Genomic DNA, 17,128 nt, shown 5'->3' with positions numbered 1-17,128 from the left:
AACCAATTTTTTAACCTTCATATTAGATAAAAATCTTGGGGGAAAATCCAGGTTTTAATATGGATATTAAAATAGGAGGATGTTGCTAAGTATCATCAAATACGAATACTAAAATAGGAATGTGAATATTAAAATGTCACTAAGTGCCACCATGAAAGAGTTAAAATGAGTTTCTGGAAATCGCTTTACTGTCATTCATTTGAAAGCACTGGAGCTTTACTAAAGTCACTCATTGTGACTTCGAGGTAAGTTGTTGACACAAACTATACTAGACAGTAGAAGAATACCAGCTATCTTCCCTTATGACTATATAAAGGTGAACAAAATTAAATTCAATTTAAATACAACTTGGAAATATCCTCCTCTTACCCCTGCCAGAGTTTCCACAATTGGATCCGAAACTACAACGCATCAGTATTAGAACAATCTTTACGGATGTTCAGATTGAAAAATAGCCTTCATGTACCACACACTCAAATTCCAGGGAAAACTAATGGAAGACTATTGGTTTTACCTGCTTTCTGTCTTATTACCATCTTTTTGTTCCGTTATTAAATTTGCTTTAAAAATGAGGGGGTAAAATTCTGGTAATTTTATAACTTTGAACTGGAGTATTTAAACAATACCAGCACCTCCCATCAGAATAAAAGCAAACTCTCCAAGGGGTGGGCAACAGTCCTGTGTTGTGCTCCTTTTCTCCAAGAGCACAGATGTAAGAACAGGGTGAAAGACCTCACAGAGAACAGCTTTTCTTGGTCACAACTCTGCATTGAAAGCGGAATTGGGAGGCTGTGCTGTAACACACTTACAAGGTACCTGGGCTTGACCTCCAGGAGCCAAGCAACTGATAAAAGCTCTTGCCTTTGGTTTAAATGAAGAAAAAGAGCATAACTTCAGGAAAATTTTTATAGTTTAAAATATTTAATGTCAGAAAGTTATAATTATTTTTTTCATCTCAGCATCCTGAAAGTTTAGATTATCAATCTGTATGAAGAACTGGAAATGTACAGAAGAGAGAAACAACTAGTAAGTTTGTCCTGGTACACACAGCACCACCAAATGTGACACTTCTTCCCTGTCCAGCAGTCAGATTAGAAACAAGATGTATTTTGACTTTATCCTTCTCTGCATTTCTAGGGCATGTTTCACTGAAATACTTAAGTCCTTAGCCACAGTTTACAGTACAGTGAGCATAAAAGAGGACACAAACCAAATGTATACTTAAATAGCATGATTTAATTTAGTTGCTGCTTAATCCTGAATCCTCTTAAGTTAAAAAAAAAAAAAAAAAAGTTATAATTAACTATTAACGTTAATGAGTTGAAACCTTCCAGAAAGCACGAATCCAAAAGGAAATGTCCAACAGGTGATACAACCAGATTATTTTATGGCCTTCCCTGTTTCAGTCTCAAACATTCTAAACATCAATGGAAAAAAAATTCTCTAGAGTTTTTCAGTTTTATTCTTCTAGAGCACAATTTTCTGTGCCTGTTACTGAGTATGATCTTCTAACAGGTACACAATTAACTCATAGGTAGACAACACAATGGCAGTATTTGGGATCTGCCGGATGAGCTGGGCAAAGAGTCCTCTATAAAAAGCAAGGTAACCTTCTTCCCGGAACACCAGGCGTGCCGTCTGGATGAAAGACTTGTACTTGGTGCCCTCCTCACGGAGCCGTGTCCTTATGACTTCTGCAGAGAGAGAAATACCACTTTTATGCTACAAGTAAAATGGAGAAAGAATCCAAAGCACACAACTCTATAATTGTCAATGTCCAACTATGTCTGTTTGCCATCTTGGCTCTATTTGGACAAAATAGTCATATACCTAGACAGGCAAAGAAAAGTTCTTTTAGAACGTTTTCCAACTCTGGGAATTGGTCAATTAGGGATATTTACACACACACACACACACAAAAGTATAAAATAACTTTTAAGGGGTTAAAAAAAGGCTTAGTTGAGTGGGACTTAATTTTAAAATAATTCATGGTTTTCTACTCCCAATTAAACAAACATTAATTTCACTGAAGGTGTAATTTGTATTAAGTATGGCAATATCTTTGACAAATTATTTTCCTGTACTAAATTTTCTCTTCCTTTTCCTCAAATCCTTTTCCACTCTGTCCAGCTTAACAGCCACCTCCTGGTTCCCTTTTCAAGCCTTTGCCCTTCTCCCTGCCACAGGCACCCACAGCTGGACATTTGTCACTCTTGCCTGTCACACAGACCCCAGGCCCCAGAAGGCATCACCAACCTCTTCTCCATAGGCCCTTTGGGGCTAGCTTGGTGCCCCAGCACACAATGGGGACTCAATACTGTTACTGAGTTGACCATGTGCATTTGTCATAGCTAACTGTGAAGGAGGCTTCTGAAAACAAAACCTGTTTTTCATGGCACAATAAATTAAGCATTTTTTTTGAAGTAGGCCAGTAGGATGATAATTCTATAATTCTTTAAAAGTAAACTTACCCAAAGTAGTCTTACTCGGCACCCCATTCAAAGTAGAAGCCATGTGTTTAAGTTTGGCTCCTACATAATTTTTTTGAATCAAAGAATTTTAAATAAAATCCAGATTTTTGGCTTCTTTAAAAGTATAAGAAGTTCAGCAACACAGGGCCTGCATTTCTGCACAGCAAGTTTTGGCCACAATCAGTTAGAGTTGAGTAAGGTTCCCACTACTCACGTGACCCACGTCCATGCAGTGAAAGCCAGTTCCACTCGTACTCATTTACCCTGCCTGCAGGTATCTGTGTTTCAGTTTGTGCTACAGAGCTCTAGGTATACTGACAAAGGACTAACCTGACAACTGTTTTGCTGTTCTGGAAGAAAAAAACAAAACATACCGTGTGGATAAGCAATACAGGAGGCACATCCCTTAGAAATAGCAGCAGCTGCCATGAGTCCAAAGAAATTTGTGGAATTTTTCTCAGTCCCATTCGCAGAAGAGGCTAATGGAGCTTCTTTCAGATATTTTTTTAAACTTTCATAAATGGCAAAACAGATTATAGTTTCTGAAATTCCAGCATAAGAGGCAGTTAATCCTCTATAGAAGCCACGGATGCCCTCCGTCTGGTAGACGTAACGAGCGCACTGGAGCGAGTTCATCTGCTTGGAGCCCCTCACCCTGCATGAAGGAAATCAATGGCAGGCTGTTAAAAGATACTGCAGTGAGCCCGACTCCCCTGACAAGTCACAAAAGACAGTGACGGAACATACAGAGAAATTATACAGTAGGAGAAATGTGTCGGCCACTGTGAGGCCAGGCCAACTAGCTAGACACCTGGCAGGCCCACAGGAGAGCACAGGCATCTGTTTTGGGAGTCACAAAAACACGGTCACAGGCTTTGACCTAATTTGAGAAAGAGCTATACCGAGGATGACGTTCCTCACAGAGGAACCATAACTCTACTACAATCAAAACAATCCAAATATCTAATAGGCGTAGATAAGTAAATTATAGTACATCTACCCGATTAAAATAGTCATGACAACAGTGAGATACAGGGAGTGCTTTCAGCAGAAAGGAGGACAAAATTGTATGTGAACGATGATTATAATTATGATACAAATAGGAAAATACTGAAGGGAAATTCACCAGAATTCTGACAGGCTGGTGAGTACAGGGTGGTCTCTCTCACTGCTCTTGTCTCCAAATGGAGACTTCCTGTCTTACAGCTCCCCAGAACTAACCATGCTTTCATTCTGCACACGAAACGCCCTCCGCCCAAAGCACTCTTCACTGCGCCTCCACCTGGCTATTCAGACGCTAGGGTGGATGCTGCTGCCTCCGGAGGACCTCCCAACCTCTGCTCTCCTCACCCAGCCTGGACTGCATTTGGTGACCTCCAGAGTCCAGTAGCACCTCAGGCCCCTTATCCCACCAAACTATAATTCTTTTTATTTATTTTCTGTACAGCTGTAGGCATCTAGAAGGCAGCAACTAGGTCTTGTTCCCTGCTGTTTCCCCAGTGACTAGTGCAAACAAATATCCACTGTTCAGAGACAAATATTAACAAAGCCCACCTGAACAAAGTTCTAAAATGTTCTGTGCATGATCATTACTAGGTAGATTGAACAGTATGCATATAAAGGACCTCAGCTGATGGCCTCATTTATCTGTTGCTAAACCGAAGTTGTATTAGGAAACTATGTGAACACTTAGAATTGGGAGTGATTTCCAAAGGCTTCCAGGGGAGGTGTCAGCACAACCAAGAAGGGGAAAAGGGATTCCTGGTGAGGGACAGCACACTCAGCGAGATGGAAGCATAAGAGTCTATGATATTTTTGGAAAATTTCAAAGGACCATTGAATGCTAAGCCAGGGAATTGTGATTCCCCCCTGAGAGTAACTGAGATTCACTGAAGGATTCTGAGCAATCTGCTCAAATCAGACCTGATGCACTTCAGAAGGCTTTCTGGTAGGATGGGCTGGGGGAATCTGGAGTCAAAGACCAATGCCTACTGAGGCAGGCCCTAACTACCCTTCCTGGGGCTTTCCCATCTCCTTTCTTTAGAGGAGGATGAAGGTCAGACAGGACTAGCTGGAAGTTTCCAGTGCACACATTTCTAGGCAACATAGTAACACAGAAGATCTCTGATAGAATTCCGGCAGTTCCTTGAACTTGGACTGGGGAGGAAATGGTATCTTTGGCCCCACTCTCTAACAGAAATCAGCATTACTTCAATCATGAATGTAGGTAACAGGCCACAGTAGGATTAGCAGTACCTGTGATTTTGTTTATTTGTTTGTTTGTTTGTTTTGAGATAGTCTTACTCTGTTGCCCTGGGTAGAGTACAGTGGTATCATCATAGCTCACTGCAACCTCAAACTCCTGGGCTCAAGCAATTCTCCCACCTCGGCCTCCCAGAGTGCTAGGATTACAGGCATGAGCCACTGTGCCTGGCCGTACCTATGATTTTACACAAAGATATCACATTTGTCACAAACATCACAGGACACTTTATCATCATCGCTTCTTTGAAAAATTACAGTAGTTACTGGACTGCTGCTAGATCTTGTTACTTAGTGTGTTAAGAAGCATACGACCATATCAGAGCTAACTGTACTTTAAAAAGCCTTATTCTAAAAAGGGCCTGCAGGCTCTACCAGACTGCCAAAGGAATTCACAGCACAAAAAAGATGTTTAAGAACCCCTGGCTGGCTGGCTGGCTATTCTATTCAGGCAGAGGAAAAAAAAAAAAAAAAAAGAACACTGAGGGCATAAGTATTTCTGAGGGTCTTAGAGACTAAAACCATCCTGCTAAGGGCTAAAGGCATTTACCGTTCTGCCCTTAGTGGCACCTTCCCATTAGTCTGGAGGAGAGTCTACAACACTTCAACTTGGGGGTGGGGCCTGCAAAGGGGTCTAAGAAAGAAGTCAGGACTACAGATCAGGGACCCTGCTGAGAGAACTTCCTGTCTTCCCTAGTTTGTTACCTGTTGGCCCTATCTCCCCACAATGCTTGCAATACAAACCTCAAAGCAAAAGGCATTTCTACATAGGCTTAGATTCAGAGAAAACGAGGAAGGGGATAGCTAAGGACTCTGTACACGAGCTGTCCGGAAAGTATCCAGCCACTGTCAATATAATGAGAACACATTACATGGCTGGATACATTCTGGACAGCCCTTGAATATCTCATTCCATAGCTAGAATTGGGGGAAGACAAAAAAATCCCCAAGAATTCTTATATTAAGGAAGAAACAATTAATAACTTACTTCAGTTCTAGCTGCATCCTGGTTTTAACCATCCATATAGGATTCATTAAGGAATTTGTGATAAAAGCTGGAAGAAAAAAACCCAAAAATGTCATCATCACTATACATTCAATGCTTACTAAAGATGTCTATATCATATGATAAACTTTGAAAATCAAGATTTCAATGGAGACCAGGCCCAGTGGCTCACGCATGTAATCCTAGCATTCTAAGAGGCCAAGGTAGGAGGATTGCTTGAGCTCAGGAGTTCGAGATCAGCCTGAGCAAGAGTGAGACCTCATCTCTACTAAAAATAGAAAATTTAGCCAGGTGTAGTGTAGTGTGCCTGTAGTCCCAACTACTCAGGAAGCTGAGGCAGGAGGATCTCTTGAGCCCAGGAGTTTGAGGTTGCAGTGAGCTACCATGACGCCACTGCACTCTACCAGGGTGACAGAGGGAGATTGTCTCCAAAAAAAAAAGAAAAGCCCAATGGATAAAACGGGTAGTAGGACACAGTTACATTTCTATACTGTAGATGGAAGCTTTAGTCTCCTAAAGTTTAACACCTATTGGTATTGTTGGGTGTAAAATAAATTTCTCTCAATTTTCTAGAGCCCTGTGTAGTCTTTTCAACCTCTAGGTGGTGCTGTTGATATTTCTATTAATGTGGTTCCTAAGCTAAACAAGAAACTATCCTAAAACTCAATCTATAAGCTTCAGACGGAGAAATAATTTGTTTTTAAAAGTTGATGATCTAATTCAAAATGTTATCCTATACCTAACTTGGCATACAAGCAACTAAATCTCCATTTATCTGAATCTACACTTAAAACCTGATCATGTAAGGATATTGAATTTTTAAGACTATGTGCTTACAGGAACTACTTTTTCAGTAAGCCTTCCCCATCTTAACACTGCTAATCATTCCAGACCAATCAAAAAAAGAAACACCATGGTATTAGTCTGAGACATGGTGCCTCTTCTCTAATACCTAATGCCCTCTATAGTGCTGAGCAAGCAGATTAATTTCACACTAGGAAGATACTAGTTTAAATAACTCCCTTGAGGTCTGCTTTATCTAGCAGCGTTCTTCTAACTCTGCAAAAGTTACAAACTGATTGATAGCTTTAATTTATGGCTAACTTACTATTGGCCTATTAAACAAACCTCGACCTGTTTTAGAACTCTGTATTTCCTCCTCAGAGCAACTTGTTTTTTATTTTTAATTTTTTTTTAGAGACAAAGTCTCTCTCTGTTGCCCAGGCTGGAGTGCAGTGGCACAATCACAGCTCACTGCAACCTTGAACTCCCAGGCTCAAGTGATTCTCCTATCTCTCAGCCTCTTGAGTAGCTGGGACTATAGGTGTGAGCCATCACGCCCAATCTGATATTTTTTTTTTTTTTTTTTTTTTTTGAGACAGAGTCTCGCTCTGTTGCCTGGGCTAGAGTGAGTGCCCTGGCATCAGCCTAGCTCACAGCAACCTCAAATTCCTGGGCTTAAGCGATCCTCCTGCCTCAGCCTCCCGAGTAGCTGGGACTACAGGCATGCGCCACCATGCCCGGCTAATTTTTTCTATATATATTTTTAGTTGGTCAGATAATTTCTTTCTATTTTTAGTAGAGACGGGGGTCTCACTCTTGCTCAGGCTGGTCTTGAACTCCTGACCTTGAGCGATCCTCCCGCCTCAGCCTCCCAGAGTGCTACGATTACAGGCGTGAGCCACCGCACCCGGCCCCAATCTAATTTTTTTTCTCACTATATTGCCCAGGCTGGTCTCGAACTCCTGGCCTCAAGTGATCCTCCTGCCTCAGCCTCCCAAAGTGCTGGGATTACAGGAGTGAGCCACTGTGGCTGGCCAGAGCTCCTTATTCAGTAGAAATGGCTTCCTTGTGTGAAGAAGCAACTTTAACATTATTTTCTACTCAGGGTCCAGAAATTATTACCTATAAATTTTCAGATGGGTTGCTAATACTTGTATTTGGAGTAACAAAGGCTGACAGAACTGGTGTGTACACCTTATAAGCTTATAATGCCTACTTAAGTTCTCTAAGATATTTAATACTTCCTGGAGAAAGTCCTGCTATGACTTTTCTGTAGTAAATGGAATGACTCCCTCAAGAGAATAGATGCTTCACGAGCTGTCATTGCCCCTACTGAAAATCTCTACCACCAGCCCTGCACCTGCACCGGACAACCCAGTTGTTAGGGACAGATGTGCCGACTGCACACAAGTGTGCTGGACACCGTGGGAGGTGCAAAGAAAGCAGCTTTCTTTAATTTTAGAAAATAACTTAATGGGGAAACAGAAAGACATGAACAACCTATTAATATTCCTTTAAGAACATAATGCCTGTAGCATGCATAGAACATGTAAATTTTGAGGGAGAATAAAAAGCTTTAGTGGTCTAAGAAAATGAAATCAAGTTACAAATTGCTCTCAAACACTCATATTCTATCAGTTCTAACACAAAACTTCAGAAAAATAATTTTAGGTGCTAAGGAAGCCAGGGAGCTAATTTTTAATTCCTGGAAAAACTGTTAGGCAGAACACATGCTTCAGGAAAGTGAGAAACTATCTCCGTTCATTAGGGTAACATACCTGCCGAGCCAGCTGAGAAAACATGCACAATATTGCTATTAGGCACGAAAATGCCATTAAATTGCTCTTTGGCTTTGGAGTAACATGCAAAGTACACAGCCCTGTTAGAACAAAGAGAACATTATAAAGAAATCATTATGGCGCAATAAAATATGTGTATCCCTTTGCAACATCCGAAAACTTCAGGAAAATAATACAGGAAACACGTTGACACATAACCAAAAGCTTGCCCACACCTGTGCTAAGACGAAAACCTGCTGCAGGAACTTTCAGGAAGCTCCTGCTTGCCCCTACAGGGATTACTCAGTGATGATAGAGGTGTTCAAAATAATTGAGGAAAATGACATTTTGGTATTATATGGACAAAGTCCTTTTACATTCTTCATTCTAGATAAATGTTAATCCTTTAAGCACCAACATACACTATAACTTTTAAATTTTACAATATTTCTAAATTATACCACACTTATTTCACCTTACACCAAAATAAGAATGTCAAATATAATTTGAACTGTTTTTGGATGAGTCGGGATCACACAGGAACAGTCATCATACAGTGTTTTCATTTGCAGCCTCCCTGCAGCACACACCCTCCCGGTCAGCCACACCCCCCACCCTCTGATCTTCCCTTGTCTGTTCCCTTTCCCCCCTTCTGTCTTCCGTCTTGCTGAGGATGGGCAGTAGGAGCTGCTTGGGATTCTTCCTGCTCTTTCACCAGCAATGCCAAGAAAAATGCTTCTTTTTTCTATTGGCCAATCATAGAATGTATTTTTCAACTTAGGATCTTAACTACTTACCATTATTGTGTTATAAGATATAAAAGTCTTCCTTTTTCCCCTAAATCCCAACTGTTCTAAATGGGTGCTACAGCCAATAATCTACGTCGGATTAACAGGCTTACTGTGTTAGCACTGCCCACAAGCAAATATGGCTCTATTTACTACAGACAGACAGTACATTTACCATCTATTAATAATGCATACCCCATATTATCTCGCAGACTAGTACTTTCTATTTTTAAGTATATTATTACATACATTATCAAATTCTAAAGGAACAAAAGGGTTTAATAAAAATCTGCATTTTTACAATATCCTCAGGTGATATGTGTTTAAACTGGAACATAGATCTAGAAGAATTCTAAGTGCTTGATCTTCACTAGTCTAAGACAATATTCTCATTTTTAAGATTTAGTCATCTTTAAAAATCTCTTTAAGTATTACACAAAATAATGTAAGTGTCCTGCCCCTGTCTCCTTGGAGGTCACTTCTAGAAGCAGTTTCTTATCTACTTTCCAGAGATATGCTATTCTCTCTCTTTCACTTTCATATCCATACATAGTTATCCTCCCTCTAGCAGCACTGTCTGTGAAGATGGAATGCTCTGAGTCTGTGCTCTCTAATACAGTAGAGACTAGCTACATGTGGACAATGAATACTTGAAACATGGCTAGTGAGACTGCGGAACTGAGTCTTTAATCAATTTAAAAACAGCTAGTGTACACACTGGGACAGTATAGCTCTATATATTCTAACAAGCTTTAAAGAGAATTAAGCCTTGCAAAAATATGAGGTTATCACTTTATAGAAAGTGAAAAGCCTTTACAATTCCCTCAGATTTCTAAGTGCATGTGAATCATCTGGGGGTCTTGTTAAAATGCAGATTTTGATGCTGGTCTGGGGTGTGCATTTCTAACAAGTTCCCCAGTGACAGCAATGCTGCTGACCACATGCCCTACCCAGAGTAGCACACTTACTTAGATTACAGGTAATAATAGATTAATTTTCATACTTAAGAATACAATAACAGAATCTCCTCACACTAAAAGACACACCTACACTATTCCCTATATCAGATATATTTAGGCAAATCCAACACAGAAAAAGAAAATGGTCATTTAGCAATATTAGCCTTTGGTAAGAAAGGACCTAGCACTATATATTGCTGGTACTGAGCAAGCCGAAAAGTTTAATGCTTACCTTGATGGTGCAACTCCAACCAAATTTGGACCCAAGCCTCTAAAAAGTGACTTTGGTCCCTCCTTCTCCAAGATTGACCTGAATAACAAGAGAAGATATACCTTTAAAACCCCTCCGGCAAAGCTTACGCAAAATGATGAGGAGTTAACCTTCACATTAGTTCTTTGAGAGAATAAAATATTTAAGAGACCCAAAACTTTTATCTGATTCTATTACGACACAGAATCAGAACACTGTAGAATACTTTAATAAAATACAGTGAAAAAACAAGCTTCAAAAGCATCAGATGTTTTCAAGAAGCCTTTTCCCTTGTTCCCATAGGAGGAAGAGGTTCAGGGTTTCTACCATACACCAAAATCCTGTTAAGGTAGAATGAGCATCTGGCAAAGGGTTTGATGCGGGGAATAATGTCCTCATAATAACTCACTGAGAAAACAGGTTCAGAGATAGCTTTTGATGGTATTTCTTTTAGATTTACTTCTTATTTATAAGAATCCTATGTGCTAGACCTTTACCTATTATAGAACCCTCTACAGAGATATAGGGAACAGAAAAACCTAATTATTTTCACAGGCAGGATGTAGGTTATTTAAAACCAAAGCCTAGTATCTCAAGTCCAAAGATAATACTGTGACTGCTTTTTTTCAATTTTTTGTGGTAACATATACATACTGCAAAATTTACCATCTTAACCATTTTTAAGTACACAGTTCAGTGGCATTAAGTACATCCACACTGTTGTGCAACAATCACTACCAACCACCTTCAGAACTTTTTCATCCTCTCAAACTAAACCTTGGCACCCATTAAACACTAATTCCCAGTCCTCCCTCCTCAGCCCCTGGCAGCCACCATTCTATTCTCTGTCTCTATGAATTCTTATCAGTGGAATCATACAATATTCATTCCCTTGTGGCTAGCTTATTTCACTTAGTCTTCATGTCGTAGCATGTATCAGAATTTCCTTCTTTTTAAGGCTGAATACTATTGCATTGTGGTATATACCACATTTTATTTCTCCATTCATCCAGTACTTCTCTCAAAGGTCACAGAGCAAATAAAAATAGTATTCATTCATCCATCAATGGACACTTGGGTTGCTTCCACCTTTTGGTTATGGTAACTAACACTGCTATGAACATGGGTATACAGATACATATTTCAGTCCCTGCTTTCAATTCTCTTGTGTACATACCAAGTGAAATTGCTGGATCACATGGTGATTCTATGTTTAATTTGCTGAGGAACGACCATACCATTTTCCACAGTGGCTACACCATCTTACATTCCTACGAGCAATGCACAAGGGTTCCAATGTCTCCATAATCTCACCAAAATGCCTTTCACAAAAAATGTATTTTTGACTAAAAGCAACTCAGAAAATCCTGAAAGGATTCTATGGAGCATTCTTAGAGGCATTTTTCCACTGCAACATAGTGATACTTCACATTGGTTTCAATGGCTCAATTTTCATGGCATCCAACAGAATTTACATTGTTATATTATGGTCTTCTCTAATTTAATCTCCTTATTGAGGATTTTTCTGTACTTGGTAACTAGTACCTTTAATTTGACAGTATTCTAAGTAAGCCGATCTAGCTAACAATTACATTCTAGTCAAAAATTTATAAAACGTTTTACCTTCATTATGACACACGGAAGGTATAAAAAAAGGTATCCTTGACTTTACCGAAAAGATGTTCCTATAAAGCTAATAGTAAAGTGAATACGGCCAATTCTATTTCTACCACTTCCACTTTTCCAGTGGAGAAAGTTTCCAAAGCCAAGCTGAAATTTTTGGTGCAAAAGAGGTCAAGCTGACGTTTTGGTCCATGGCATGTTGGATAATGTTAAAGTTTTGTCTGTTCATAACTTTCTCTCTCACTCTTTCCCTCCTCAGATCACTATGTAACTTTTCATGCTCTAGTTGTTGTTTACCAGTGAGATGTCTTAAAAAAGAAAAAAAATTTGGACTCTTAGCTTCTCTTCTCCTAATTTTTGAACATTTATAAAATATTTCAATTGCTTGAAATAAAGAATATTTGTACCTTTAAGAGCTTTCCTGCCGGGCACGGTGGCTCACACCTGTAATCCTAGCACTTTGGGAGGCCAGAGGTATCAGGACTGCTTGAGGTCAGGAGTTCAGAGACCAGCCTAAGCAAAAGTGAGACCCCCATCTCTACCAAAAATAGAAAAAATTAGCCAGATGTGGTGGTGCACACCTGTGATCCCAGCTACTCAGGAGGCTGAGGCAGGAGGATCACTTGAGGCCCGGAGTTTGAGGTTGCAACAAGCTATGATCACACCACGGCACTCTAGCCTGGGTGACAGAGCAAGACCCTGTCTTGGAGGTGGAAAAAAAAAAACAAAAAAAAAACAAAAAACCACAGGGGAAAAAAAGAGCTTTCCTAAAAAGTAGTAGGCTAGCAATTAGAAAAGAAAAAGATTCGAAAGAAAAAAGTAAACTTATCTCTATGCTCACACAGCATGGTCTTAATATTGAAATATTAAATAAATCTACCAAAAAACTTACTCTTTTCCTTACTGGCAGGTATAAACAAAGTCCCTTTTAAGTGATCCCAAGACACATTCTCGTTTATGTGGCCCAGACTAATCCCTCTGGCCACCCTGACTGTCACATGAAGATGCTTTGCTTTGCTACACCTATACTACTAGGGAGCTCAAAGCTCATTACAAACACAACAGACATTTCGTTTCTTTCTTTTCTCCATTACATCTGGGGAAGGTCAATGCAACGGGTTTAAAATAAGACCCAGACATACAACAGAACGTTAGTCAGCAGTGAAAAGGAAGGAAGTACTGATATGTGCTACAGCAAGGGTGATCCTTAAAAAAACATTAGGCTAAGTGAAAGAAGCCAGAAACAAAAAGCTACATATAGTATGATTTTATTTACATGAAGTGTCCAGAAGAGACAAATGGATAATGACAGAAAGTAGATTGGTGATTGGCTGCCTTGGGCTGGGGGCTGGGATGAGGGATGGGAGTGACTGCAAATGGGTAAGAGGTTTCTTTTAGTAGGGATGAAAATTTTCTAAAATTATTAATAAAATGTGGTGATGGCTGCACAAAACACTGGAAGATACTATTAATATAAATAGTCGAACTATATGTTTTAAGTGGGTGGACTATATGGTATGTAAATTATATCACAATAAAACTTTTAAAAAAAATAAAACTAGACAAGGAGGAAAGAGAAAAGAGACTCACTAAAAAAGATCTAGAGAGGAAGAGAGACACTGGTAAGGAACACTGTTTGCAAACAAAATTTAGTTCTTATAAATCAATCACAATGAACAATTGATAAAACTGGACTGTAGCCTAGTTAAAAAGTAGTATATCAATACGAAATTTCTTGAATCTGAAAACTGTGCTGTGGTTTTAACAGACTATCTTTATTCTCAGAAACTACACGCTGGAGAGAATTAAGAGCACAGGGTATGATGAGGCCTATAACCCACTTTCAAACGGTTTAGAAACAATCTGTATGAATACAAAGCAAAAAGGAAAAAACCAAATATGGCAAAATGCTAAAAATTGGTGAATCTAGAAAAAGGTATAAACAAGTTATTTATGCCATCCCTGTCCTTTTTCTGTAAGTTTGGAATTATTTCAAAACAAAAAGTTCTTTTGTAAAAAGCTTGCCAGAGGCCATAAAAATACTGAGCTCATGATAATAGCCAATAAAGTCATGAACAATGTTAAACACAATTCTTGAGTTTCTATAAATATAACACTTCAAAATGAAATTCATGGAGTTTCAGTGAATATTTACACTGGCCAAAAATAGGTCAATTGGCCCATAATAGAGACCTGAGAATTTATTTTCAAATTAAAATACTTTACTTTTACTATCTTACTATCTCAAATCAGTATTGTTTTTAAAAGGCCGAGCTCTCTGAACAAAATCTTCTCTCAAATGACACCCTGAAGTGACCTGCACCTTATAATATAGTACTTAATAAGGATTTTCAAATGCTAAGTATGTTAAAAAATTGTTTAAAGTTTAGATTTTCTCTGTGGTCCCCATTAATGTACACTGGGCAGCTCCAGGAGTCATTTAAACACAATTATGAGAATCTCTGGCTCCAGGAAGCACAAAAGCCTCTCATCCATAATGCAGCAGGGAACTTGTGTCCTCAAGTGACTCAGGCCTTTTAAGAAAGATGGTCTCCATGGTTACGCATATTAACAGTTGGCAAAAAGCCAAACCTGTTACATAATCCAAACTTCTAACCTATCTAGATGTTTACAAAACTCTTCTGGAACAGTCAAGTTCCTAATGTAAATGGTATATTGTAGCTTCAAAATAAAGCATGTATGGATTCAGACCCATTTTCCCACAAATGAAAGTCACAAACTCATCTAGGAAAGAAATGCATTAAAAAAAAAGAGAGGCCGGGCGCGGTGGCTCACGCCTGTAATCCTAGCACTCTGGGAGGCCGAGGCGGGTGGATCGCTCGAGGTCAGGAGTTCGAGACCAGCCTGAGCAAGAGCGAGACCCCGTCTCTACTAAAAATAGAAAGAAATTATCTGGCCAACTAAAATATATATATACAAAAAATTAGCCGGGCATGGTGGCGCATGCCTGTAGTCCCAGCTACTCGGGAGACTGAGGCAGTAGGATCGCTTAAGCCCAGGAGTTTGAGGTTGCTGTGAGCTAGACTGACGCCACAGCACTCACTCTAGCCCGGGCAACAGAGCGAGACTCTGTCTCAAAAAAAAAAAAAAAAGAGAGAGTCTTGTTTGTGCATTTCATTCTCTTCACTAGTTTTAGATCATAATATGCATACCATAGACTAATCCAAGTCAAATGTCTCATCGGAACATGTCAGTTTTCAAAAGATAGGTACTAGCTCACTAATACATTACTTTTCAGATTAAAAGAGTACTTGAAAAAAACAAAAATAAGGCACCCTTGGAAGTTTAGGGAATAAGAGCTCTGCTAAAAAAAAAAAAAAAAAACCAAGCCTCATTTGGAAGGGGTTGTTGCAAATAAAGAAAAATAAAATAACAAAAAAAGAAAAAAAAAAAAATCAAGCCAGAAGACTTTTTTTTTTTAAAAAGATGCCTGAAACAAATATATACTATTACTGTGGTAAATTTAATAGTGAGAACCTGATCTGTTAACATCTTGCCTTTTTTCTTTTCAAATAACTATAAGCAAAAAAAAAAGTTATCGGTTCTCCCATGGAGAATATTTTTTCTCTAACAGGTTAAACTGATGAGACACCAGCAAACCATGATTTACATTTTGAAAAATAAACTTCCTATATAAATAAATTCTGTTATCTGATGAATCTTTTAAAGTAGGACTCTGTGAAAGAGTAGGACTAATAATAAGCAATTTAAAAGGAATGGCCATGTTATTCAGATTTTTTTTTTTTTTTTAATGAAAACCAACATGGGATTTATGGCGTAGGGAAAGGCCTGCACCTTTGTCCTTGTTTTATCACTCACTAGATAAAGATCTTCTCTGTAAACCACGGTCACTGCCCTTAGCTTAAGAGTGGTTAATAGAAGAAATGGAAAGCTAAACAATAATCCAGGTGAGAGTGAAGGGTGAAAAGAAGTCATCCTCAGTTAAATCATCCAAAAGACAATGCTTTTTGTGTTGGTATATTGTTTTTATGAAAGTATTGAGTTCCAGACTGCTTTTATAACTTATTAACAGGAAAAGACACACATTTCCCCAGAAGAGGGAGTGTGCTTTCTTCAGAAAAGAATTATGTAATATGATATTCCCCTTTTTGCCTAGACCACATAGAAACTCAGTTAAAAATCTTATCTTTAAAAAAACACAGAGGTACACAGCATAATGACAGCAGCTAATATTTATTTACACAGTGAATATGTGTGTGTGTTGGGGGGGGCGTTAAGCCCTTTATAGGCAGTATCTTACTGATGTGCCAAGATGCATTCATTCATTCAATTTATACTGAATGCTTACTATGTGACAGGCAACATTCTAGGTACCAACATTTCGGTAATTAAAGCAAACCAAAGTCACTACCTCCAAGGAATTTCCATGGGGCAGGGTGAGGAGAGAGAAAAGAAAAAATACAAATAAGTAAACTACGTTGTATGCTGGATGGAGGTAAGTGCTGTGCTGCAGATAAAAATAAAGCAGAAAGGAGAGGTGGGGTGTGGTGGGAGGGTTCAGTTTTAAATAGCATGGTCACTGCAAGGCCTTCCTGCAAAGGTAACAGTTGGGAGCAAGCCACGCAGATGACACCTACTACAAAGATTCTGCAGGAGAAAATGTCCCTGCCCTTTTAAAGGGAACAACAAGGTGGCATGCATAAAGCTGGAGGAGCAAGGGGAGAAATAGGAGATGAAGTCAGAGAAGTAATGCGAGGGACAAAAATTGTTAGAGACCAGTAGGCCACAGGGACAGCTGTAGCTTTTACCAGGAGGGAGATCAGCCACAGAGGGACCCCAGCACAGGGTTCTCTGGCTGCTCTCTCAAGAACAGACTGAGGATGGACTACAGCAAGATCTTAGGCCAGAGCAGCCAGGAAAGTAATGCACTAATAACAGGTGACATATGGCTTCCAGCAGGATTGCAGTGGAGGAAGTAGTGAAAAGGGATCAGGTTCTGTACATACATTTTGAAGGTGGAGGTGATAGGATTTGCTGGGGGTTGAGAAAAATAAGATCCAAGGATGGCTCTGAGGCTTTAGATCTGCATAGCTGAAAGAATGGAGTTCCCTTTCATGGAGACAGGAAAGTCTCTGGGAGCAGCAGGTTCTAGGGAGTTTGGTTTTGCGCATGTTATGCTTTGGATGACCAGTAAACATCAGAACTGTCAAACAGATAGCTAGATGG

General features: G+C 39.3%; 1 protein-coding gene across 1 annotated transcript in view; it reads right to left on the bottom strand.

Moving 5' to 3' along the window:
* Nucleotides 1-972: 972 nt before the first annotated feature.
* The window catches only part of SLC25A33 (solute carrier family 25 member 33), a 33,418-nt gene continuing 17,262 nt past the window's right edge, over nt 973-17,128 (bottom strand). The window contains exons 3-7 of the mRNA XM_069479320.1: nt 10,280-10,357; nt 8,301-8,401; nt 5,722-5,788; nt 2,846-3,126; nt 973-1,694 (exon numbers count right to left, since the gene is read on the bottom strand). Coding sequence (XP_069335421.1) covers nt 1,492-1,694; nt 2,846-3,126; nt 5,722-5,788; nt 8,301-8,401; nt 10,280-10,357 — 730 coding nt within the window. The 3' untranslated portion in view covers nt 973-1,491. The remainder of the gene's footprint in view (nt 1,695-2,845; nt 3,127-5,721; nt 5,789-8,300; nt 8,402-10,279; nt 10,358-17,128) is intronic.

This window comes from Eulemur rufifrons, chromosome 8, assembly GCF_041146395.1.
Source record: "Eulemur rufifrons isolate Redbay chromosome 8, OSU_ERuf_1, whole genome shotgun sequence".
Taxonomy (NCBI): domain Eukaryota; kingdom Metazoa; phylum Chordata; class Mammalia; order Primates; family Lemuridae; genus Eulemur; species Eulemur rufifrons.
Note: the sequence above shows the minus strand (reverse complement) of the source record. Positions and strands in the feature narration are given on the sequence as shown.